Source organism: Balaenoptera borealis, assembly GCF_965194805.1.
Source record: "Balaenoptera borealis genome assembly, chromosome: X".
NCBI classification, from domain to species: domain Eukaryota; kingdom Metazoa; phylum Chordata; class Mammalia; order Artiodactyla; family Balaenopteridae; genus Balaenoptera; species Balaenoptera borealis.
The window spans coordinates 12,981,360-13,006,592 of record NC_138881.1 but is presented as its reverse complement, the minus strand read 5'-3'; the positions used below and the strand labels follow the sequence as shown (position 1 = coordinate 13,006,592).

The following is a 25,233-nucleotide window of genomic DNA, read 5'->3' as shown; positions in this document are numbered from 1 at the left end:
TGAAGGACATGGTAAGTTTATTTGGATTTGGGACTCTGCAGAGTTCAGTCTCGGCTCCCCGACGTCCTCCTGCCGCGGCTCCTGGACCTGGAGGAGCTCCGGCTGCGGCTCCGGCGGCTGCGGCTGCCCCGGCCACGGCTGCGGCCCCTTTTTCTTCCTCTGCTTCGGGAACTGTGCCTCTCCCGGCTTTTGGACGTGTGCTTGTGAGATTTCTTGCCCCCGTGGCTCCTCCTCCTCCTCCTCCTCCTCTCGGCCTCCCCGTTCCTCTTGTAGGAGTGGGCCGGCCCGGGGCTCCTCCTCCTCCGTGGCCTACTGTAGTAGTCGTCGTGGCGGCCCAGCCGCTCCCTCCTCTCTGAGTTCTTACTGAAGCAGGAGCCAGTCCGATCCGGAGACAGGTACATGTCTCGATTCGCTTCCCAAAATTCATTGTTGGGATTTCTGAACACGTGAAGAAAGTTGCAGTGTTTCCCTCTTGGACACTGCTGTATTTCAAATAAACCTGCAGTGGCACAGTGAGGAAACGGCATTTACTGCTGGCACTTCATCCTTTTCAGAAGGTACATTTCTGATGTTCGCTTGTGATAGGACTATTTTCTCCTTACGTACATTGATGTCATAGTTTGGGTTCCCCGAATTTCAAAAATATTCAATGCTCTAACAAAGGGCACTGTGAAAAGTAACAGATCAGAACTTTTAATTAACCAGAATGCCCCGTTCCCCTACTGGATTATGGTGTGGAGTGCAACCGAACCAATGGCGACCACATTATTTTTTCTAGGGTTTTACCATCCTGCTGACTGACAATGTAGATCCCTAATTAACACTGAAGAACCAGCCCTGGGAGTCCCCCTGGCAACATGCTTTGAGGGCACGGTGGTGGGAGGACCAAAGCACTGACCAAAAGAAAGAACCTATTATAAGTAAAAGATCCTGTATTTTCTTATACTTCAAGATGATAAACACTGGCCTAATGCTTTAAATTTACCAGGTGCTTTTAACATGGAAGATTTTTGTCAAAGGTGAAATCTACTTGAACAATTTAGAGATCTTTTGGGGATTTTCAAACTTTTTTAAAAGCGGTAAATTCCCTAAATATGTAGAAGAGTTAAAAGTGAAATACCTCCATACCACACACTATATACAAAAAGTCAGTCAGAGTCCTAAACGTAAGCTATGAAACTATAAAACTCTTTGAGGAAAACATACAAGTAAATCTTCGTGACATGGGGTAAGCAATGGATTCTTAGATATGGCACCAAAAGCACAAGCAAAAAAAGAAAAAAATAGAAAAATCGGACTGCCTCAAAATTTAAAATTTTTGTGCTTCAAAGGACATCAGTGTGAAAAGATAACCCACATAATGGGAGAAAATATTTGCAAATCATATCTGCGATAAGGGACCTGTCTGTAGAATATCTCAAGAACTCTTACAACTCAATAAGACATATAACCTAATGAAAAATGGGCAAAGCATCTGAACAGACATCTGTCCAAAGATGATATACAGTGGCCAATAATCCAATAATAAGGACACGACAAAATGCTCATTAGTTACTAGGAAAAATAAAGCTGTTATTTAAAAAATAACAAGTGAAATAAATAGTCTCCTGCTTTGGGGGAGTCAAAGTCACACTCAGAAGCGCCTCACTGAAATGGAGAAAACAGACCCATCTCTTACAGCACCCCAGTCTTTAAATCAGGCATAATGGTTCTTCTGGTTTGCCAAAGCAAGGAATTCTAAATTCCTTTTTTTTCTCCCTTCAAATAAATGGTTTTTAAGTGAGAGCATCCATTAAGACCGGGTTGCCGAAGATTCAGACTTTATAAATTATAGATTTTGAAATAAGAGGTTTTAAGCAGGTGAGTATAAAGCAAAGCAAAGCAAAGCAAAGCAAAGCAAAGGGTAAGGGAAGTGGTCCCCTAAGGCACGGGCAGCTCCTCTCGTAGCTCCCGGAACACTTCAATAAGAAATGGTTCAGCAAAGACCATCTGATAGAAATCAAAACAGAACGAGCCCTTCAAAATTGCCAGCTACTCAAAGGACTGACTCATTTCCTGATTTGGCAGCCACTGCCTGATGAGTCAGCCCGCCTGAATGTGCCCTGACCAGGTTCTACAGCTATAATCAATCTTTATGACACAAAAGCTTGTATTTCAATAAGGCAGGAAGTGTCATAGGTAATGTTTTAGGTGGCAAAGATGACAGAAGGTTCATTAGGGATAAAGATGGGAAAAAAACCCAGCTCAAGTGAGGAGCCAATGAATAGAAAACACTTCTGAGACTGCATTCAGGAGGCGGTGTCTCTGATAGACACAACTTCTCAGGCTTCCTGCAGAGCCCAGGACTTCGAGCACCAACTTTGTCACCTATACATTGTGACCCCAGTCACCTCATCCATAAAGTGACCCACAAGGTCGGTTACAGGTCTAAAATGTGATGTACTTTATATAATGATCTCTGCTCATCTACCAGGTGAGGCAAAAGCTGTGCTTCACACCTTTAAAAGGTTGGTTTTTTTCCTAAGACTATCCCTTTATATGACAGTGGAACAGTGGGGAAAAAAGTCATATTGTATTTTACCACAAATTGCCATTTTCCATCGGGTCACTGGGCAGAATTCGCACTGAAGCTGTCGTCCTGCGTACCACCGTCCATTAAACAGAGAAAGGGCTGCTTGGCATTCTTCTTCCCTTTAAACCACAAATTAAAGGATGCACTTTAGAGTAACTTTCTAATACGCAAATTAACCCTATTGTTAATTAACCCTTGTATTTGTTTACTGTAGGACCACCTAGTTCACTGCTTTTGTGCTACCTAGGGAGTCCTCGTTACAGCATTCAAGGTCCTGAAGCTCACAATTTATTCAGGAACCCTTTTGTTTTTTAGTTTTTTTTACTAACCCTCCCAGAGGTTTTGATGCAAGGAAATCGACTTGAGTCAAAGCTTCTTAAACCAAAAGATTGGACCATTAAAAATGCAGAAGTGTTTTCCATTGTCAGTGCCTGTTCCTTCTCAGCTCAGATCGCTGTCCTTCCTATTATGCAATACAATGGTTAATTTATCCCATTAGCCATGGCGGCACAGGCAAACAGCAAGAGGAGCAGAAACAACACACTAACTGCTTGCTCTCTTAGCGGGCCAAATGCACACCGAAATTATTTGGGGCTTTTATTTGGGGTTCTCTATTCTAGTTACCCCTTTTCAGTTTGTGTTTTAATTTTAAAATTATATAAGTAAAAAATTAACTATATTGCAAAAAATTTAAAACTCTCTAAGTATAGGAAGAATGAAATACAAATGTATAATTTTCTAATCCCTTCCATATTTCTAGGTCAGCTCTTAATATATACATTTTTAAAAATACCATGCATATGAAAGCTATGTATTCAGTGGAAAAATCCCAGACGTCAATGTAATCACAACACTATATTGTGACAAACGTGAAGATGTTTATGTTCAGAATACTTACGATTGATATTGAACATACACATTGCCCCTCAGATGAGGTTCCCAGTTGCAGCTGACCTAAGGAGCAATGAAGAATTGCATCATTAAAAAACAAACAGGGCTTCCCTGGTGGCGCAGTTGTTGAGAGTCTGCCTGCCAATGCAGGGGACACGGGTTCGAGCCCTGGTCCGGGAAGATCCCACATGCCGCGGAGCAACTAGGCCTGTGAGCCACAACTACTGAGCCTGCGCGTCTGGAGCCTGTGCTCCGCGACAAGAGAGGCCGCGATAGTGAGAGGCCCGCGCACCGCGATGAAGAGCGGCCCCCACTTGCCGCAACTAGAGAAAGCCCTCGCACAGAAACGAAGACCCAACACAGCCATAAATAAATAAATTAAAAAAAAAAAAAAAAAACAAGACAAAAACCTAAGGAAAAGAAGCCCTCCAGTCATCAAATGCATTTTTTGTCCAGGCCAACATTACCAAAAGTTGTTATCAATCAAAGATTCCAAAATTAAGATACTACCCCACTCTCACGTCTATTTAAGGCATACTTCAGCAGACAGTAGTGCTGCAGGCCCCAAATACCTGATCCCTGTTGATCCTGACTTTTTTGTCCAAAGATATGAAATATTTCACACGTGCATAAAGATACAGAGACTATTTTAAAAAAAGAAAAAAAAAATAGAGACTAGAAATCAGCCCCTATATACACCACCCAGATTTAACACTAACATTTTCCATTTTTGACTGAGAATGTTTAAATACATAAAACATGAAAGACCCAGTTGAAGCCTTTCCATCCTATTCTTCTCCCTCCTCCACCACATAGGTGAACACTATCCTGAGGTTGGGTGTATCCTTCACATTCCAAACACACACACACACACACACACACACACACCCCTATCTACACGGACACAACACCCACAGCCATACATACACACAGACAGGCATATACACATATATCATATGTGTGCCATAAAATATATACATATATTATGTATAGACATACAAAGAAGTGTATGTCTGTTATGTACATATGGGTATACACATATTTATGTACATATATGCTAAGAAGCACGTATATATATTGATAAACAATATACAGTATGGCTTTGTACATTTTAAAATTTTATATAAATAATATTTATTTCACATCCTTTTTTCAAGATGTAATCATGTAAACTTAATGACTCATTTTAAACTACTGAATACTGGCTATATCAAATTATCAAATTTATTTATCCACTCCTCTAATGATGCATATCCAAGGTGCTTCCAATTTTTCATCAACAAACAGCGATGCAGTCAGCATGCCTGAATGCGTCTCTGGGCAGTAGGACTTTGTCTAGTGTGCATGACCGGAAGTAGTATGCTGATTTGTAGGTTCCATGTACTTTCAACCTCACTAGGTACTGACAAACTGCTCTCTAAAGTGGTTTTACTAATTTACACAACCTCGCCCATGCTTGATATTAGAATTCATAATTTTTTTCCCGATGGGTATGAATAACATCTCATTTTAATATGCACTGTTCCCATTACTAGCGAGGTTGAACATTGACCATTTGTCTTAAAAAATGACAAATCTGATTTCGTTTTACATAACGGTATAAAAAGGTCCTCAAATATTCATACTAATGTTTAGCATTTCTTTTCAAAATGAATCTATCAATATAATTTTACAACTTAGTTGCAGAGTATTTTTATTAGAGCATCCCAAGAGAGGCAGGATGCGTACTGACTGACAGTACTGACTGACACCATCCTTAGAAGGAAGACTGGGGTGGGGGGGTTTCCCTAGTGGCGCAGTGGTCAAGAATCCGCCTGCCAAGGCAGGGGACACGGGTTCGAGCCCTGGTCCAGGAAGATCCCACATGCTGTGGAGCAACTAAGCCCGTGCGCCACAACTACTGAGCCTGTGCTCTAGAGCCCACGAGCCACAACTACTGAGCCCGTGCACCTACAGCCCGTGCTCCGCAACAAGAGAAGCCACTGCAACAAGAAGCCCACGCACCGCAACAAAGAGTAGCCCCCGCTCACTGCAACTAGAGAAAGCCTGTGCGCAGCAACAAAGGCCAACGCAGCCAAAAATAAAATAAATAAATAGATAAATTTATAAAAAAAAGAAGGAAGACTGGGGACTTCCCTGGTGGGCCAGTGGTTAAGACTTTGCCTTCCGCCTTCCAATGCAGGGGGTGCGGGTTTGATCCCTGGTCAGGGAGTCAGGGAGCTAAGATCCCACATGCCTCTCGAAATCTTTAAAAAAAAAAAAAGAGAGAGAGAGAGAGAGAGAGAGAGAAGGAAGACTGAAAGGCCTCAGGAGGCCACGTCAGCCGCACCAGGGCCCTTAGAGATCATTTAAGCCCGTGGTTCCCAAAGACCTGGTATTAATTTTCCATGATGAATTTGATGTTTTGGAAATTTTTCTACTAAAAATTTATTAAACAGCTTTCCATTTATAACTGCCAATGTGATTAGCATGAGCCTGGCTGACAGAATTCTCAAAAAAAGGAAAAAAAAAAAACCCATGGTTAGTAGGTACGGCCTGTCGCAGATAATGGGGGTGATTTCCATTAAGCAGCCTGAGGTGCTGAAAGCAGCTCCAGCACTGACTTCCCAGAAGCAGTATGATGTAGGGACCCCATGAGGGAAAACACTGATGTAGTCCAGTTCTCGCCCTTTCGGGATGAGGAAAAGGCACAAAGAGGCAAAGAGCCCACGGCTAGTCACCACACCAGCTCCTCAGCGGTGCTTCTCACGTGGCACCGAGTCGTCTGTGGCCAGGCACTTAGAAGTACTGTGAAGACGGGAAAGTGCATGCAACAGAAAGAAAAGGTAAAGGGGGAAGAGAAATTCTGAAAGAATTTTTTAAAATCTTGAAATCAGTAGAAAGAAGGATAGCCTTGAATTTCACGAGGGCCGCAGTTACTCTGTTTCTTGGCTATTCCAACTTTCCACTGTCATTTCCAACTAGCAGAAAAAACTCACAGCTTAATTCCTATCTCTTTCCAAATTATGGGCCATTTCCCCCATCCTAACATAACAAAATCATTCAGGCTCGGATCTGATCGAATCGCAGACAGCAGGAGGCTTCACCGTGTTACGATTTGACCACTGGGCCCAGGAGCAGCAGCCATTACACCTGACTTCACGCTTGCTTTAAGGAATGTTTTAAAATAACTCTGTAATCTGAACACTTCTTTTACCCCCTATGCTGCATCACAAACCATGACTCTGGGAACACTATGTTCCGTATTGAGAGTATCCAGTGAATAAAAACAAAGTAAAAATAAAAAAGGAAAAGGAATCAAGGTTTATGTTCTTGGGTAGCTCCAGAAGAAAGAACGTGCACCTTGGGTGGAAGCTGCAAGCAGGCACCATCAACACAATACAGTAACAACAAATCAACCACCTCGGTAGGTGGAGTAAGTAGAGGATTGTCACACTCTGCTCTCCATGGCTCTAGGGGAGACCGACCACGGGAGGGAGGGCATTCCGCATCATACGCAGCCCCTAAGTGAACGCTTGGATACCTATCTGCAGAGGACCTTATGCAGAGAATTCACAGGCTGCAAAAGAATGGGACCATAAAGGTACTGAATGGATGCAATATCTTTTCCCATCAAAACCTCAGAACCCAGGAAATGTCATGCTAGTACCTGTTTAAGATTTCAAGTAGTACCTCTACCGTATTGGCAATGAGGTGGATGGAGAGGGAGAGAAAAGAATTAACATTTCCTTCCAACATGACGCCAGGCCCTGCACCACAGCACACGTCCCACCCAGGCGGAGAGCCTGTGCCCTCGCTTTCCCATCCCATCCGGTGCTTCAGAGGGAGGCGAACTAGTCCCGTCCTCCACACGCACTGCATGTGCCCACCTTGAACTGGATCACTTTCCCCACGTTCTTGAACTCGGGGAGCACGTCGTCATAGAAGTCCAGGAACTGCTGGTAGGTTTCCTCTTCGCTGTACTCCAGACTTGCGTCGGGGTCATAGTCGTCCCTTCTGCACTGCTCCATCCCAAATGTCATAAACATGCTTTTAATAAGAAGGGTGGGACTTGATGCCGGGAAATTGTGCTTACGTGAACACCTGCGTATGAAGGAAAAACTTCAGCATTCCAATGGTGAGAAATTACACACAAAAGGCTTGCTTTAAACTGTGAGATAAAGACTGAAGCAACTTAGCTGTTTCAACTGAACTGTAAGATGATAAACCCCATTCAGACTTTAAATTTCAACACTTAAAACTGTTCTAAGGGCTTCCCTGGTGGTGCAGTGGTTAAGAATCCACCTGCCAATGCAGGGGACATAGGTTCGAGCCCTGGTCTGGGAAGATCCCACATGCCGTGGAGCAACTACGCCCGTGCACCACAACTACTGAGCCTGCGCTCTAGAGCCCGCAAGCCACAACTACTGAGCCCACGTGCCACAACTACTGAAGCCCGCACGCCAAGAGCCCGAGCTCCGCAACAAGAGAAGCCACCGCAATGAGAAGCCCGTGCACCGCAACGAAGAGTAGCCCCCGCTCGCCGCTACTAGAGAAGGCCCGTGCGCAGCAACAAAGACCCAACGCAACCAAAAATAAAAAAAAAATTAAATAAATAAATTTATTAAAAAAATAGTATCCAGCATTTAAAAAAAAACAAAAACTGTTCTAAAACTGACCAATATATTGGGTCTCATTAAAATGTAAGGTCAGGAATTATTTCCAAGTTCAGATGCCATTCAGCTGCCTTTTACTGAAGTTCAGGAAGCCTTACACATGTGGAAGCACAGGGAAAGAGGAGATGCGTGGGCATGACGGACCGTGATGAAAGGCGCACAGACACCGAGCATGGGACTCCGGACAAGGTGAGAACAGTGCAATCCTGGTTCCATACAATCGCCCACAACCCCGACACTTAGAGAACGGTATTCTGAGAGTTTCAGCTAAATGGAACGCATTTCATAGTTTTCATGGCATTTTTATATTCTTTTTCTGATCCTTGCAACCTGTTAGGACAGCCAGGGCTAGTATTTTCTCCACTTTGAAAGAAAGAAAGTGAGGCCTAGAGAAGCACACGTACCCAGGTCACATGGCTGGGGAGAGAAGATCCCAGAGATCCGAGCTAATCGACAGTCTACTGCCTGTGTGTTATATGATGTGCTAAATGTAAGGAATTTGTCTTTAATGAAGGAGGTTAACCGTTGTGAAGCACAATTTTCTTTTCATAGCTTAAACTGGACCGGGTTTAACTGAGTAATTTTTTTAAAAAATCTTTTATATGAGTTTACTTCCTTATTTACTTCCTTCTCCTCAAGTAAAATGAAGGGAAAAAATGCAGCTTAAGATTCCAAATCGTCAAAATTTTCCTGATTAAATTTCTAGTTTAAAAATTAGTTAAAAAAAAAAAAATTAGTTAAAACAAAAATTTTAGAAAAACATCCCCAGAACTTTGGAAGAAAAAAAGTTGAAAAACAAGGCAGGTGTCAGAAAAATACAATGGCCCTGAAATGAATAAATGTTTAACTCATGCTCACTTTCCATTGTCTGTAACATACATCTGTACACCTAGTGAGACAACGCACACAGAATGCCCCGCATACACCATGCCCAGCTCAGAAACGTGCAATCTGTGTTCATTAAAGTGAAATTTTCTATTTTTCAAAGGACCCTCCTAGATTATTCAGTCAGAGACCTTGTAATGAGATCCATCTTCCCAAGGACAAATACCCACAGAAAAAAGAACGAGGATTCAACCTGGTTGGCAGTGTTAGCAGAACCAGAATTTTACAAGTATGAAGCACCTACAGAATTAAAGGAGAAACCAATTTAACAAGGTTAAAATTCTCATGGGATTATCATATCTGAATGAACTTGGCTCTAGTACCCAGGATGTCAAGTGAACATTTGTGAGTTTTGGAACAGTGCCAAAGTCCCCATCTAGGGAAAAATCCCACTTGGCCTAGAGATAGTCCATATAATCTGAGTGTATTTAAGGCCAGCCCTACAGGTTCTACTGAAAAGTCAGCTAAGACAAGAGATATTTGGGAAGGCAGTCTAAAGTTGTGGTACCAAACCCATGTGATTCTCAGAATCACCTGGGAAGAACTGAGATTTCTCAGGTCCTCCCCTAGACCATCTGTTCAGACTCAAAGAGTGGGGAACCCATGTTTTCAGAGTAACTCCCCACCTGGTCCTGAAGGTTAGCCATGTTTGGGGACTCCTGGTTTAGGCCATGCTATTTACTCAGATCCTTGAATCCAGTAAGACTGCCACAAAATCATGTAGTTGGACATTACCTTAACCAAAGGACAGCCAATAAATGGCATGGGTCTCCACATGCCCCCTCAGGTAGGGCTAACTGCCTACGCCTCTTTTTCTTTTTTCAGGGGAGCACTCCAGGCACCCACTACCTTTGTCCTTTATCGAATCAAACTACATGCAGAAGGTAGGCTGTGATTATTTACCGAAGGTCTTTGTGAGAAATATTCTCATGAAAATTACATATGCAACTGTTAATAAACCATCTATCAAAGTTACTGCCCACCTTCCTACTCAATGTCTTTATACAGTATTCCATGGGAGGAACATTTACACTCTGATGCCTGGAAAATCTTTGTCTTTCCAGAGATCCCACTCATTTCCTTTTTGGTAAGAACTACATAGCTCATTTCTGCCTGGGATGGATACAACTCCAAAGCCAAATGTACTGTACGTTCACAATAACTCACTTTCTTCTCCTTTCCTTGCTTTCAATTTCTTTTATTTTATTAATCTTAGTGTAGTAGATTGTGAGCCTTCTTTATTTTATTTTTTATAAATTTATTTATTTATTTATTTGTGGCTGTGCTGGTTCTTCGTTGCTGTGTGCGGGCTTTCTCTTGTTGCGGTGAGCGGGGGCTAGTCTTTGTTGCGGTGCGCTGGCTTCTCATTGCGGTGGCTTCTCTTGTTGCGGAGCACGGGCTCTAGGCGTGCAGGCTTCAGTAGTTGTGGCACGTGGCCTCAGTAGTTGTGCCTTGTGGGCTCTAGAGCTCAGGCTCAGTAGTTGTGGCGCACGGGCTTAGTTGCTCCGCGGCATGTGGGACCTTCCCAGGCCAGGGATCTAACCCGTGTCCCCTGCATTGGCAGGCGGATTCTTAACCACTGTGCCACCAGGGAAGCCCTGTGAGCCTTCTTTAAGTCACTTCTGGAAACAAGTGAGGTATAAATAACTACTCTGATTAATAAATTTTACTTTTCATCAGTGATTATGTTCTTTTAGGACCAAAAAAAAAAAAAAAAATTGAACTCCCCTCAAAGCTGTGACTCCAAGTGCAGAAAGGTTCTAGAATCAAACTCGTACTAATTACAAAAACAAAGCAACCAAAGAAATGCTTAGCTATGGGAGTGCTTGATGATGTGACAGACCTTAACAGAAAAGAACAGTTGTATGATCTGGAGCAAGTCACTGGGGCTCTCTGTGAAAGGGGAGCAGTATCTTTGTTTGAAGGGATGGTGCTGGATTTTGTAACTGCTGGTTTCATGGAATCTTATTTCACAACTGATCACTTGAATCATGCAAATACCCAAATCGCTCTCATACTTTTTTTTTGATAGTTGTGATGGTGAAATTTCGCATGCCTGTGAATATATTAAGAAAGGTTCACAAACTAATCTGACCACCGTCAGTATTTCCTTGAAATGGCTCTCAGGGATGGGTTTTGAGAGCCTGACAGTCCATTCCCCTTTTCACAAATAAGTACTGTCAACTGATTTCCTGGAACCACTTAGGACATCTCCCCTTCTCTCACTTATGCCCAACAGAAGACTCCAGAATCCGATGACCACAAGTCTTCACATTTAGGGAAATGTTAGAGACATATCATAATTGAGGACTCCTGCAGCTGGGAAACCTTACATACAATTTGGTTCAATCCCCCACCCCTACCCCACCTCCGCCAATGCAAAGGTGAACTCACACTGAGCCTCAACTGTCTTTCAAAGGTAATTCACTGTACATTTTTTCTTTGGTGGGGGATGTTTTACATCAATCAATTATTACTATTTTGATGAAATCAAACATACATCTGGGAAACACTTCTAAGGATACGAAGGGGGGTAAAGTCTTTCTCCCCTCCTTAGTTCCCAGTTCCTCAAGAGGAGACTTTCACTATTGGCCGGATCCTGTGAATCCTTTCACAGATATTCTGGGCATATACAATCCCAGCTATAAAATATAAGAGGAGTCACAAATCCTACATTAGTGACTCTCAATCCTGGGCACATCAGAAACACCTGAGCACATTTCAGAAATTCGGGTGCCCAAGTCTCAGAAACTCTGATTTACTCAATTTGAGGTAGGAAATAATTTTTTTCAAGCTTTCTAAATGATTCTAGTGTGCATCCAGCATTGAGAACCACTGTTCTTAAAAAATGTAAAATGATGTGAGGGCTTAAATTAAAAAAGAAAGAGAAAGCTAGAGAAGGATCATATTTTCAAAGAAGGAAATAAAACAGCATGGATAATTTTATGAATAAAATAAACATGAGAGACAACACACAGTTTCTCATTAAATACATATGAATTTGCCTATTCATATCCCTTTTTATGATGAATAGGACACTAAGATATAATTAGATCTTTTCTTCTGCAGAATGAAAAGTAATAATTAGATTTTGCCTCAGATGGATTTATTCACCATTATGAATTATTTATCTACTTTAAGCTGTTCATTCATAAACAAGCCAAATTATAAAACTCACCATTGCCTGGCATACAGTTGGTATTTAGATATTTGTTAAATGAATGAAAACATCAACACTTAGTTTTCCACATGAATGTCTTGTTTTAAAATCATTGATCCAAAAGAGGGAGGGAACCAGAGTGTCTCAGAGAATAAGGGCAACAGTAACAAAATGAAAATACGAGCAAACACTCAGAACTTGCCATGGGGCTGCCATGTTCTCCCTGCTTTCCCTGCGTTCACTCACAGCCGCCTTAGAAGAGGGGTACTGCTTTTAATCCCCATTTTACAGGTGAGGGAACTAAGGCACAGAGGGCTTAAGTAACTTTCCCACCTTGACAGCCGCTAAAGCCAGATGTTGAACCTGGTGTCTGTTCCTGAATCAGAGCAGACTGAGAACGCACATTAGAATTTTCCTCTACTCACTCGGATCCTGTCTTTCACAGATATCCCTTTGGGCATGCCAGTTTTTAAAGCCTCTTTTGTGTACAGTGTTTGCCATTCAAAAAATAAAGCCAGACTGCTCCAGTCTTTTGAAATAGATTATCTCCCCATCCCAGTTGTCCCATGTGGACTAATACAAGTGCAGGAAGAAACTAAAAGCAAAAGGTTTTCAGATAGCTGTGGGAGGAATGCAAAGGAAGCCCTGCCAGAGAACTGGACTAAGCCCACCCACAGAAGAGGTACGGGGTGTGGAGGGAGCAGGGGATGCTCAGCTGGGGGAACTGGAGCAGCAGCAAGAATGCAGCAGACGCCTGCCTGTGAACAGTTCAAACTCCAGCCCGTGCCAACTCAAAAACCTCAACATTTTGAGTCACTTAACGCTGACACAATAAAGCAAAACTGGTTACCTGTCTCCAAATCTGCAAGCTCCTGTTTTACTGTAGAATGGACAATTGGCTCGATCTTTTTCCATTATTCTTAATTCCATGGGTGGTTCTGGATTTTGCCATGTGGTGCCATTTTCCAACTGTTTAAAATAACCATGACTTTACTTGGTGTTAAAAATCCATGAAAAAGTAAATGTTTAAAAGGTATTCAAATATTTTGGTCAAAAATAAAAACAGATTCATGTAAGAATATACACATTCAAGTTGTGTCACACAATCTAGACTCTACAAACAACTGTCGTGAGCCAGGGGCTATATGCCTCTCCTGGCTCCCAGTCACTGCCCATCATCAGGCATCACTATGGCTACCAGGAGCAGTCACCCAGGCTTCCCTTCTGTCCATCCATTCCGAAAAGGGTCGAAGGACTTCTTAGCGAACCACCCCGTGAGAGCAATCTAAGTTACTGTGAATCAAGTTGAACCATCCATCTGGGCGTAAGAGTGTGTGATGCTGGTTACACACACTTTAAGGACTATAAACAAGTCCAGTCCACCAGGGTGATCTTTGCTTTTGTTCATCAGTTCAATTTTTGTTGTTGCTGCTGTACAAAGCACAGAGCCACACGGGTGATTCCCACGTTCAGACAGGATCTAAGTAGCTTACCACGAAATTAACATCATTGGAAGTATTGTTTTTAAAGAAATGTTCATCGGTCTCAAATTCTTAATGAAAGGTTTTGAAAATACCTCATTTTCAGCCTGCTCCAGCATCTTCTGCACAGCTTCCTACAAATGGTGCAAACATAGGACTAATGAAAACCTCAAAGTCAGGTAAGTCACATCTGGTTTCTCTGGTTAAGAATCTCATGTGTCACAATTTTAAAAAAACTTACGCACACAAAAGGCTTCAGGTTCTAATTTGCTTTCTACAGCATAGATCTTCTGAAAAGCTTTCGAAAGACATATAGCTGAGAATCTTCATTCAACTAGGACATTTAACAGCACACATCGCAAAACACAGTCTTCTAATAATTTCAGTAATAGTATTTAGTAGATTTGAACATATATTCCACATTCTAGTTTTTAAGATGAGGTATTAGTGAATATCATAAAAGACAATGCTAGCTGAAACATCACAGACATTTAACAGACGCTACATTATGACATGAACAGCAGCAACTGGGATTGATGAAAAATCTCAAACATTCCGATAAGGCAAAGTCAGTCCTGCAATATGCCAGTAAATTTTGACCTCCTTGGCATTTAAATAAGTTTTAAATTATGTTCGACAGACTTCTCTTCCCTAGCTCCTTAAAGCATTACATAGAAGACTCATATGTCTAGCTGCTTACTTGATTAACTCTTCCTGGCCACGTAAGGGTCCGCAGTAACTTGACGTGCTCAAAACGAACCTTACTCTTCCCTACCCTTCGCCCATCTAAATGCCCCATCTCAGTAAACGGTGTTGCCATCTGACCACCTGCTCAAACTAAAAAGCTAGAAGTATGACTTGAATTCCCTTCCTCGTCCATTCAGCCTACCAGCTAGAGTTCCGCTGACTGTGCCGCGACTCACCCCAAATCTCTGTACTTCTCTGTATTAAGCAGTACTGACATCCAAACCACCATCACGTCCTGTCTGCAACAGCAGCCTTCTAACTGGTCACCATATATCCACTCTTACCTCCTTGGTCACCACTCCCCACCCCCACCCCCCATTCTATACACAAAAGTTAGAATGATCTGTTAAAGGTAAAGATATAAATTAGATGAAGTCACTCCCTGATTAAAAACCCTTTAATGGCTTCCCATGACACTTTAGGTAAAATCCTAACTCCTCCTTCCCACCCAGGAGGCCTTACATGAATGACCCTGCCTACCCTTCTGACTTCCTCCCCACCCCTGCCGCTCTTTCCTTTGGTCTCTAGGATTCAGGCACCCTGACCTCCTTTCAGCTGCACGCTCAAGGCCTCCCCCCTCTGCCTGGAGCCCTTCTCTCTGAGATCTCTGCATTCAGGCGTCAGCTCACACATCGGCTCCTCCTTGGAGAAGTCTTCCTTGACAGGCAATCGAAAGAAGTACTTTCCTACCCCAATCGCTCTGTCACATGACATTCTGCTTTCTTTCTTTTTTTTTTTAATGCTTTATTCCTTTATACCACTTAACATTACCTTAGAGCACTTAAAATGATCTTTTTTGCTTGCTTATATTCAGTTCCGCCATCTAGAAACCGAACTCAATGAGTACAGATCTTTTTCGCTGCCCTATCTCCAACCCCCAGAGAAGCATCTAGCTCACAGGAGAAACACAAAATGCAGGTCCCTTTATATATGCTTAGAATCGACTTCATTTTACCCACTTCTCCTTAATGTCTCACCAGACTTCCTTTGAAACAAAAGCGTTAGCTTTTATCTGGTGCCAGAAAGACCTCAATTGAAGAACATTCCACTGTTAAAATGGGAATTTATTACTCTCTATTAAAAAAATGACAAGCTCCAAACAATTTTCCTGCCCCCTAAAAACTTAGCATGATCTTGACTCATCTGGAAAGCAGTACTCAAATAAGGGTGTTTAAAATTTGCACTGGAATTAACTGATGGCCAGAGACAAAAGAAACAAAGGTTGCTTCTATCCCATCATGACCAGGATGTAAACAAATGCATTTTTCCCCATGATCTGGTGATTACCCAGTTTTATGCTATTCAAACATAGCATTATCACAGAAAAGATACATCCTGATCAATCAGTCAAGGAAAGATGAGCTGTGATATCTTTAAATAAATACACTGTTAAGGAGCAGCAGCAAAACAGACCAAAGCAATCTTTAAAAACAATCCTGGAAGATATAGAAGATATATACATATACCTTATAGATACTTTTTTTGTGTGTGAGCAACTATAGGTTAGCTACAATTGCCTTTATAGCACAAGTTAGAAAGGAAGTCAAGATTTAATAACAAAAAATATTTCCTCATCCCTCAATATTTGAGTTTCTGATTTCTTTCAACCTATTAGTTCTTGCCGACACGTCCAAAGCAGTGAAGTCTCTTATGAATCAAACAAAGGTGGAAACTATACAAAATAGTATTCTCTAAGTAAGTCAACCCATATACAACGAAACCTCCGAAGAACACCATTTGCTCTAGAGTGGTACAAAGTGTAAGGCAGGGGCCAGCTGCCTGTTTTTAATCAATAAAACAGTAAGGTTTTACTAGAACATGGCCACACCCTTCATTTTCGTGTTACCTATGGCTGCTTTCACGGGACACTGGCCGAGTTGGACGTTTTCAACAAAGACCATACAGACCATAAAGCCTAAAATGTTCACTCTGGCTCTTTACAGAAAAAGTTGGCCAATCCCTGGTATAGAGAGTAAGATAGGCGGAGTTGAAGAAAAACCTTCATTTAAGGCGTCTGCCACAGCACCCACCCAAAGAAGAGCATCATAAGGAAACGCTAGTGTATATCCAAACTAAAAACATGACTCTTTCTAAAGAAAAAACCAAGTCCCAACCTGACATGCCTATAGCTTACCCTTCAAGCCCAGCACCCGCCCCATCCGCTCACTAAGAGGATACGCATTGCGTTCATCCTCCTGTGACGGGAATCACCTCTCTTTCTTTCTTCTCCTGTAGCTTCTGCTGCTCCTCTTCTCTCTCTTTTCTCTGCTGTTCTTCCCATTCTTCCTTTAACTTTCTCTTTACGGAGGAAAAAAGAAAGAAGAAAGGTAATTTTTTTTCAGACTCGCTTTTTTACAACATTTCACACATGGGGCAAATAAATGAAAAACTTTAACACTGGTAAAATGGATAATATCCGGATTTTTAAAGTTCAAGGTATGTAACTCAATGAGAGTCGTTTTGGTTAACTGGTTATCTGATTAATACCATACCTCTTGTTCTTCCTGCCGTTTTCTAGCTGCCTCTTCCTTTTCCTTCTTTATTCTGAATTCTTCTTGCGCCTTCTGTTCCCGCAGCAACCACTCCTCATGTAATTTTTGCCTATTGATGTAACGACGTGATCAAATAAAAGGAATGGGCACTAATCTACAAATACATCCACACACATATATATGATAGCAAATGACATTTTGGGAATGATGAAAGTATCATGAAAGATATTTTCTAGAAAGCAGTTAAGTGGGGGTAAGAGGATCAGGAGATGATTAGTGATATTGGAAAAGCACTACATTTTAGCAACTATCCTCCTAGAGGGTGACAGCATAAAATCACTACTTCTACGTTTCCTATCTGTAACATCCTTACACAAAACAATGACACTCTAGCTTTCCCTTTAGGTTGACCACAGTGATGTGTAGGTGCCAATAAAGTGAGTAACATCCAGCTTTTCACATTCAGAAAGTATTACCCTTCCTGTTCTATGCATTTTGAAAGTGCCCATCGCAGGACTGCAGCACGATAAAAACCTGGCATCTCCTGCTGTAAACCCTTGGACTGCTACTCTTTACAGTTGAGAGACTCCTGTGGTTTGCCCCAAGCACCTAACTGCTGAGAGAAGAAAAATAGAACTACATCGTGATCGTGTCCTTAAAATAAAGAAAGCTACAGGTTTTAAGAAAAGATGACAAGGAGTTACAAAAACAGATTAGTGGGTGTCTAGTTTATTTTTAGAAATGACCAATTATAAAGAGTGATCTTATCTTAAAATGGTGTCTCAGATATCCAATACCACAAGTTTCCAACTTAAAGATGGGTTATATTTCAAAAGTTTATTAGCCGATTAAGTGTTTAAAACCTAGACTGCATTTTCCCACTGAATTTGTAAAAGGAAAATGAAATATGAGAAATTGTTCTATATTACTTCAGGGACATTAGGAGTTAAATAAGGTTTTATGTCTAGTCTGGGGACCCAACCACAATTTCAAATACTTGATGGGAAAAAGTATTCCATTTCCAACTACAGATTCTAGGAACCCATCTTTTAGCCATAGTAGAGACTGGCATGTTGCATATGTCAACGTTCCTGTGTATGTCATAGAGTATATGTAGATGTTTCAGTGTGCAGAACTCTGATTCATGAATCTTTTGAGGAAGATATTCATTGTAAATAAACTGAACCAAAGTGTATATATACTTAAGACCACAAAAAAGTAAAATGTTACAAACTTTAAAACTTAATAACTTGGATATAATACTGAGAACTCTAGAACTCTGAGCACATAACTCTGTCAACCCCCTGCACTAAGAGACTTGAGCAAACTCTAGCATGGCTTTTAGCAGCATAAGGCTGTGTCCCTAGGATGACCCCATCACCTCCCACCCCCCAAGACACATTAAAATGCCTGCCTGAGAAAACTCAATGCTGCCTAGAAAATGGACTGTTTGCTCTAGCCAACACCTGATAATAGGCCTCTGCCTTCCCTCTCCTAGAGCATTACTCAAAAGGGCTCGTAATTATGAATATGTGTCTCTTACAGCTCATAAGGGTCTCTCTCAAGGGCCTGAGAGCCATTCCTGGGAAATGCATTCATTAAGAAGGATGAGGCCTCTGGCTCCCAGTCTCTGTGGGAGGATAAAGCCCTAACTTCCCTAACTGCCCACTAACGAACACAGCTTCCTGGTCACCTTCACAGGGACCAACTCCTGGTACTGTTCACTTTCCTCATTCTCCCTTTTAAAAGCCCAGATCGCCTCTGCACAAACCAGAATGGAGCTCAACTCTTCCCCTACTGTCAGGAGTTACTGAATAAAGTCTGTTCCTGCACTTTAATGTCCGGCTCTGTTTACCTTTGACACTATACACCTGCTTTTAAGTAGTACATAAAGCCATTCAGTATTTTCAAATAATTTTCCTGCTTTTCAACAATAAAGTATTATGCAACTCGTATAGGAATAAACAAAAATCAAGGGAACACAAAGACACGTGTATGTGATTTAAAAGAAGCATCTAAGTAAATGGGAAAGCAAAAAAAAACGACTTCCCTATTTCATGCTACACATATCATCTTTATCATTACAGAAATCTCTAGTAGTAAGAACAACCAGAGATATTACAGCACCTCCTATCTGCTCACACTACGTTAAGCGCTATACACTTACCACCTCATTAATCTCATTTAATCTCCCCAATTCTATGTTGTAGGTACTATGATTGATGTTTTTTTTTTTTTTTTTTTTGGCTGCATCATGCAGCATGGGAGATCTTAGTTCTCCAACCAGGGATCAAACCTGTGCCCCCTGCAGTGGAAGCGTGGAGTCCTAACCACTAGACCACCAGGGAAGTCCCTGTTTATGCCCATATTTAAGGCGAGAAAATTGAAGCTTAGAGAGATTAAGCAACTTGAACACAGCTAGTAAGTAGCAGGGCCAGGACTGCAATGCAGATCTGGCTGAATCCAACTCCCTGTTCCCAATCATTACTACTTTTTTTTTTTTTTTTCAGCATTTTGATATTTCCACCTATTTATGTGCTTAGGTGGGTAACAGGAATTAATTACAAGAAAAGAAGCAACATTTCCAGTGAACACACTAAATAGGTAGACAGGATCTATAAAGTTTTTTCTCCTTTAAAAAATTATTTATTTATTTTTTATTGTGGCAAAGTATACATACCATAAAATTTACCATTTTAACCATTTAAGTGTACAGTCGAGTAGCATTAAGCAGATTCATATTATTGTGTACCACCTGGGGAAAAAAAAATAAACTACCCCCTGAAAAATACCAAAAGAGAAAAAGAGCAGAATATTTTTGTCATCTTGGGATGGGGGCGGCCTTTTGAAGTCAGACATCAAGGCCAGATATCATGATGAAATTGATGACATGGAGATCAAATTATGTGAGTAACACCATAAGCCAACTTAGGACTGATGACAAATGAGAAAAATATACATCACACACATGACAGATAAAGGATTAATATCCTTAATCAAGTAATAACATTGCTTACACAACAAACTTTAAAAAAAATGAATCCCAAAAGAGAAAGGTGCAAGACCTAAGCAAGCTACAAATAGATAATATATAAAAAGATACTCAATCCTACTAATTAAGAAGTGTACATTTGAACTCTTCTCAATACTCTGTAATGGCCTATATGGGAAAATAATCTAAAAAAGAGTGGATATATGTATATGTATAACTGATACACTTTGCTGTACAGCAGAAACTAAAGCAACATTGTAAATCAACTATAATAAAAAAATTTTTTTAAATGTACATTTGAAACAATGAAGTATAACTTTTCACTAAAGGAGTTTTAAGAATTGATAATGCCTAGTGTGAGTGAAGGTGCGGAGAGATGGGCACCTTGATTCACTCTTGGAAAGGCTGCAAACTGCAATCTGGATGCCCTTTCTACCTGCCCACCTACCTTTTACGTGTACTTCTCCTCTAGGCATTTTCCTAAGGAAATAATAGGACGATTACCATGGATTTATAATCATGGATACTCACTGCAACTTTTTTATAATAGTAAAAAGCCTGAATGTAAAATAATAATAAATTAATAGTAAATAAGAGTAAATTAATAGTACATGGTAAGTGAATGTTATTTAATAGTAAATAACCTGAATGTCCATCAGTAGAGAACTATAAATTATGAACAGAAAATAAATTATGCCAGTCATACAATGGATACTGTGTTGCTATTGAAATGGTTGAATTAGATCTCTGCACCAACACTGAAATAAATGTCCTATATAGCGAAAAAAGCAATTTATAGAAAAATATGTATAAATATCATCCCATGATAGAAATATACATATACAGTACATCTACAGTTTCTTTCTTACCTTCTTACTGGGGCTATCTTTGGTGTGTTGAGTTTATTGAAGCCCTTTCACTGTTTACACTTCTTAATTATTTGGATTTTTTTTCAAAAACATTTACCAATGAGCAAAAAGAGTGAATAATACTTTTTTTTTTTTTTTAAAGACAATATCTTTTTTCAGCCCATCAGCTAGAGGTTTAAACAGTTTATCCAGGGTATTTTATAAGACCTATTTTGTATAAGATTGTATAAAGAAGACCCGTCCTAGTTAGTGAAGACTTAGGATATTCAAGTAAAATAACTGGGTTCGCAGGAAGCGCTTCAATCAGTGCTGACCTCTCTCTCTCCAACAGCCTCTCTTCTTCTCGTCGTTGTTCTTCAATAAAAGCATCCGCTGCTGTCTCCTCCTCCTCCTCCTTCTGTGAGAGTCCTGAAGGAATGTAAATGTTTTAGTATACTATCTGTATATTACAAAACCTTGGTCAATAATTCAGGAAAAAAATTATATACAATTTTTCATCTTTACAATTATGGTACAAACCTGTTTTTAAAACTTTCTAATAATAAAGGGCCCCAATCGCCCAAATTGGAACAACGTGAACATTGAAAAGAACAATAATGGTAGTAGATAACACATTAAACTTAAAAAATGTATTGATGGTTCCATAGTGATACCCCAAAAGATGGTGAGGTGTGGGAGGGAACATCCACCTGTATAGAAGAATGGGAACTGAAAAATGTAGAAAGACTTAAGTAGAAAAGTCCTCACTTCTGCACCCCACTGTAGGAAGAGGATATTTATTTGGGAAGAGGATATTTATTTACACTATCTCAAAATATCAGCCCTCAGATGAGTACTAATTACAAAGGCAGAAACATCTTTTACAATGGAGCCATCTGATTGGCAACACTTAGACCACACTTTGCATCATTAGGAGTGGAACAACTTGACATGAGAGGCCCCCTGATGTATGCAACGAGAGCTATACAGCATCAGCTTTGTAGTATTTTGCTATACAGTGTAACCTGAAGCTAATCAGGAGAAGACAGACTAATCTAGAATGCAGGGCATTCCACAAGACAACTGGCTTGAGCTTTTCAAAATAATCAAACTTGAATTGGGAAAGTTTAAATATGGCCTATATATCATATTACTGAATTAATGTTCCTTTATTTGTTTAGTATTATGGTCCTTATTCTTAAGAGGTGCAGGCTGAAGTATTTAGGGGTAAGGGGTATGTATATGCAACTGATATGCAAAGGGTTCAGAAAAAATTTGTACATATGTATGTATCTATCTATCTATATATAGAGAGAAAGTAAGGCAAAATGTTAACAATTGACAAATCTAGGCGAAGGGTTCATGGATGTTTATTGAATCATTTTTTCAACTTTCTGTACAATGGACCATTTTCAAAATAAAAACATGGGAAAATAAGTTTTAATATAATAAAAATTTATATCCTCTTCTACTCAGAATTTAAATTTGAGGAAAAAAAAGGAGGAAAACTGAAGTGATCTTAAGGAAATATAACAGAAGATCTCAGGCTAAAAGGAAAAAGATACTGTCTGTCACATATATTAAGTATAGGTCTAACCAAAGGCTCACCCAGTCCTAGATAATCACAATACAGCTGATTCTTGAACAATGCAGTGGTTAATGGGCACTGGCCCTCCACGCAGTTGAAAATCCATGTATAACTTAGAGTCGGCTCTCCACATCCATGGTTCCTCTGTATCTGTGGTTCTGCATCCTTGGATTCAACCAACTGCAGACCATGTAGTACAACAGTATTTACTATTGAAAAAAATCCACATATAAGTGGACCTGCGCAGTTCAAAACCCATGTTGTTTAAGGGTCAAGTGTGTATCTAACTGTATTACACATGTAACTGTATATGGAATCATGCTACAATTTTGCAACTTGCTTTTTATCCTTCATGTTACCTTAATTTCTGATAATGCAGCTCGTTTCAGATTATTTCAAGTAGAACTGGGGGCTAAAGAGGCTACCTGTAATAGAGAGGTTGATACTCCAGAAATTTCTACCAATCACTTGCCAACTCACTCTTATAGCAATTCTTACAGAATATTTCTATATTCTAGCCTTCTGGGTAATGTTTGCCCATCCAACATGTGCTACAACCCACAGCAGTATTTGGTAGACCACAGTATTCATGAAGCACCACTAAGTAAAGAACTGTGAGTTGGAGTAGGCCAAAGCAGGAGCAGCCATCCAGAGACAAGCGCTTAGTCTTGGATCTGCCATTAGCCATATATAATCACGAGCAGACCAGCGAGCTGCATCCTTCAATTGACTAAACTGCCAAAGCACACATCCACCTGCCTATTCACAGAGGCTCACTCCAAATGCACTTTACAAAGTTAAAGGGGAATAAAAAATCAATGAAATATGTTGGATTTAAAATATGTAAAGAAAACGAAGACTTTTAAAAAGTGGGGGCATGTTACAAGAAAACAGGTTAACAAAGTAAGGAAGCTGAAAACTTTAAGGAGGGTGGGGAATCACTAAGGGCATCAATAACACCAACCTAACCTGTTTTTCCTTTTATCCCTGATGCTTTATCCTGCCTCTAGCGGGCCAGTTTTGAATGAATAAAAAAGAGATGCTAATACAGGCTGCAGGGCAACGCACTGCCCCTTCCATTCTAAATATCCCAAGTATTGCTGCTGAAACAGTTACAGGGTAACTCCAATGGTAAGTAAAACCTCCATGGCTGTTTTCTCAAGGCCTGAGAATCCTGGTTCCTTGAGTCTGTGGACTTCAAGAATTGTCTAGGATAATTTAACAGGTATATTCTGGCTAATGTGGATGGTAACCATTATAACTCAGTACTCCTGCGTGATTTCAGTGCTTCCATCTGCATTTATAACTACACTATACAACTTTACCACTAAGTTCATTAAACAGGTAGGTTTAATATACAAATGTTAGATTCTGCCATGAAGGCCAAATGACACCACCACCAGTACAGATGAAGGTTCCACAGTATTTTAATAGGAAAAAAAAAGTGATAAGTAACCACAGGACAACAGTAGTAGTGGCATTCCAAACTCCACTCAGTACCATATTCACGTTGTGAGCGTCTATTTCCCATCATCCCTAACATTACATTAATGTAGATATGGGGACTTCCCTGGCGGTCCAGTGGTTAAGACTCTGAGCTTCCACTGCAGGGGACGCTGGTTCAATCCTGGTCAGGGAACTAAGACCTCACATTTTACGACTTGCAGCCAAAAAAAAAAAAAAATAGGTAGATATGAATTTTACTGGATGTATAATTGTATAATTTCACTTGGTTTTGTGATTTGTAAGTATATTGCTTTATAAGTCAAGTAAGTTTCACAACTAATTTTATGCATATATATTTAAATAATGGCAACAAGGGGTCTCTCATGTTAGTGAAGTTTAAGAAAAACTTGCAAAGTGTCTAAAACCCTCGACTCCTGCTGGTTTACAAAGAAAAATATTCACCGAATACTTACTATGTGCAAAGGCTGTGCTAGCTGCAATAATTCGTAATATTAGATACCTGTAATATTAGCACCTGTAATATTAGATGCTTCATAAATACTTAACACGTAATCAGTGGGTGATGATTCACCGTGACTCCCCCCCCCCCCACCCTTGACTACGTTAACATTGTTTCTGACATGGGTCTAACACAACTTTTTGAGAGGCCGTGGCCACAGCAATTCTTTTTCGGATACGGTACTTGGCTTCCTTCTGACACTGGGGCCTCAAGTTAGGACGGGAGTCGTGGGAGCAGTTTCATACACAGAAAACAGGATGAGTCCATTACCTGAGTCTCTCAGTCGAGCGAGTTCCTGCCGACGTTTCTTTCGTTTCTCCTTCTTCAGGGCGGCCCTGTACTTTTTGTGGCTGGAAAAACAAGACACAAACACACTCCAGCGTCAGTGGCCGCACCTGCAACGCTGCCTGAGCCTCCCCGCTCCTCCGCGCCCAGTGACAGGAACTCGTTTGGGTGCTCGAAAGTGAAACCTTGCTTCCCGTGTTTTAATTACAGAGCATGCTTTTACCATCACCTCGCCATCCCATGCGCAGACGGCAGGCCTTCTCCATCCCATCACCTGTACCCTTCCTCGCCTCCCTGAGCCTACAGATGCCCGCGGACAGTCCGGGGCGCGTCCAGGGAAGGGATCGAGCTGCCGCGGTGGCTCATCTGCTTCGCCCAGCTCCCCTTGCCTTCCTGCCTGCATAGCCTTCATCCCAGCCTCGGTCCGCTCCGTCCCCTTTTGTTGTCAGCTCATCTCCCCCAACCCAGCTCACCTTAGTTTCTCCGGAATCACCATTTTCTCGGGCGCCGCCATCTTGCCAGCACAGCCACGCCCCGCAAGAGTCGGCCGGAAAGGGCGGGCTTGAGGGCGTGCGCAGCCGCGCGCGGTCGCAGTCGCTGCGCGGCCTCTCGGGCTAGAGGGGCGGGAGCATGTCTCCCCCCACTGGCTGACCAAAGACGGACGACGGGAG

General features: G+C 41.1%; 1 protein-coding gene and 1 long non-coding RNA gene across 3 annotated transcripts in view; one reads left to right on the top strand and one right to left on the bottom strand.

The window, feature by feature from the left end:
• On the bottom strand, positions 1 to 25,198 carry ZRSR2 (zinc finger CCCH-type, RNA binding motif and serine/arginine rich 2). The gene is made up of 11 exons (XM_082375775.1): positions 25,036 to 25,198; positions 24,548 to 24,627; positions 21,059 to 21,152; positions 16,884 to 16,992; positions 16,603 to 16,689; positions 13,740 to 13,778; positions 13,014 to 13,132; positions 7,333 to 7,546; positions 3,471 to 3,526; positions 2,582 to 2,691; positions 1 to 499 (listed from the first exon to the last, which is right to left on the bottom strand). Exons 1-11 carry the CDS (start codon positions 25,074 to 25,076, stop codon positions 45 to 47), a joined length of 1,404 nt encoding a protein of 467 aa, XP_082231901.1. The 5' UTR covers positions 25,077 to 25,198; the 3' UTR covers positions 1 to 44.
• LOC309619991 overlaps positions 25,164 to 25,233 on the top strand; it is a 28,675-nt gene continuing 28,605 nt past the window's right edge. Inside the window, exon 1 of one of the 2 annotated variants that reach the window (XR_014239346.1) lies at positions 25,164 to 25,233. This is a non-coding gene — a long non-coding RNA (uncharacterized lncRNA). The other variant, XR_014239347.1, reaches the window with a different exon arrangement.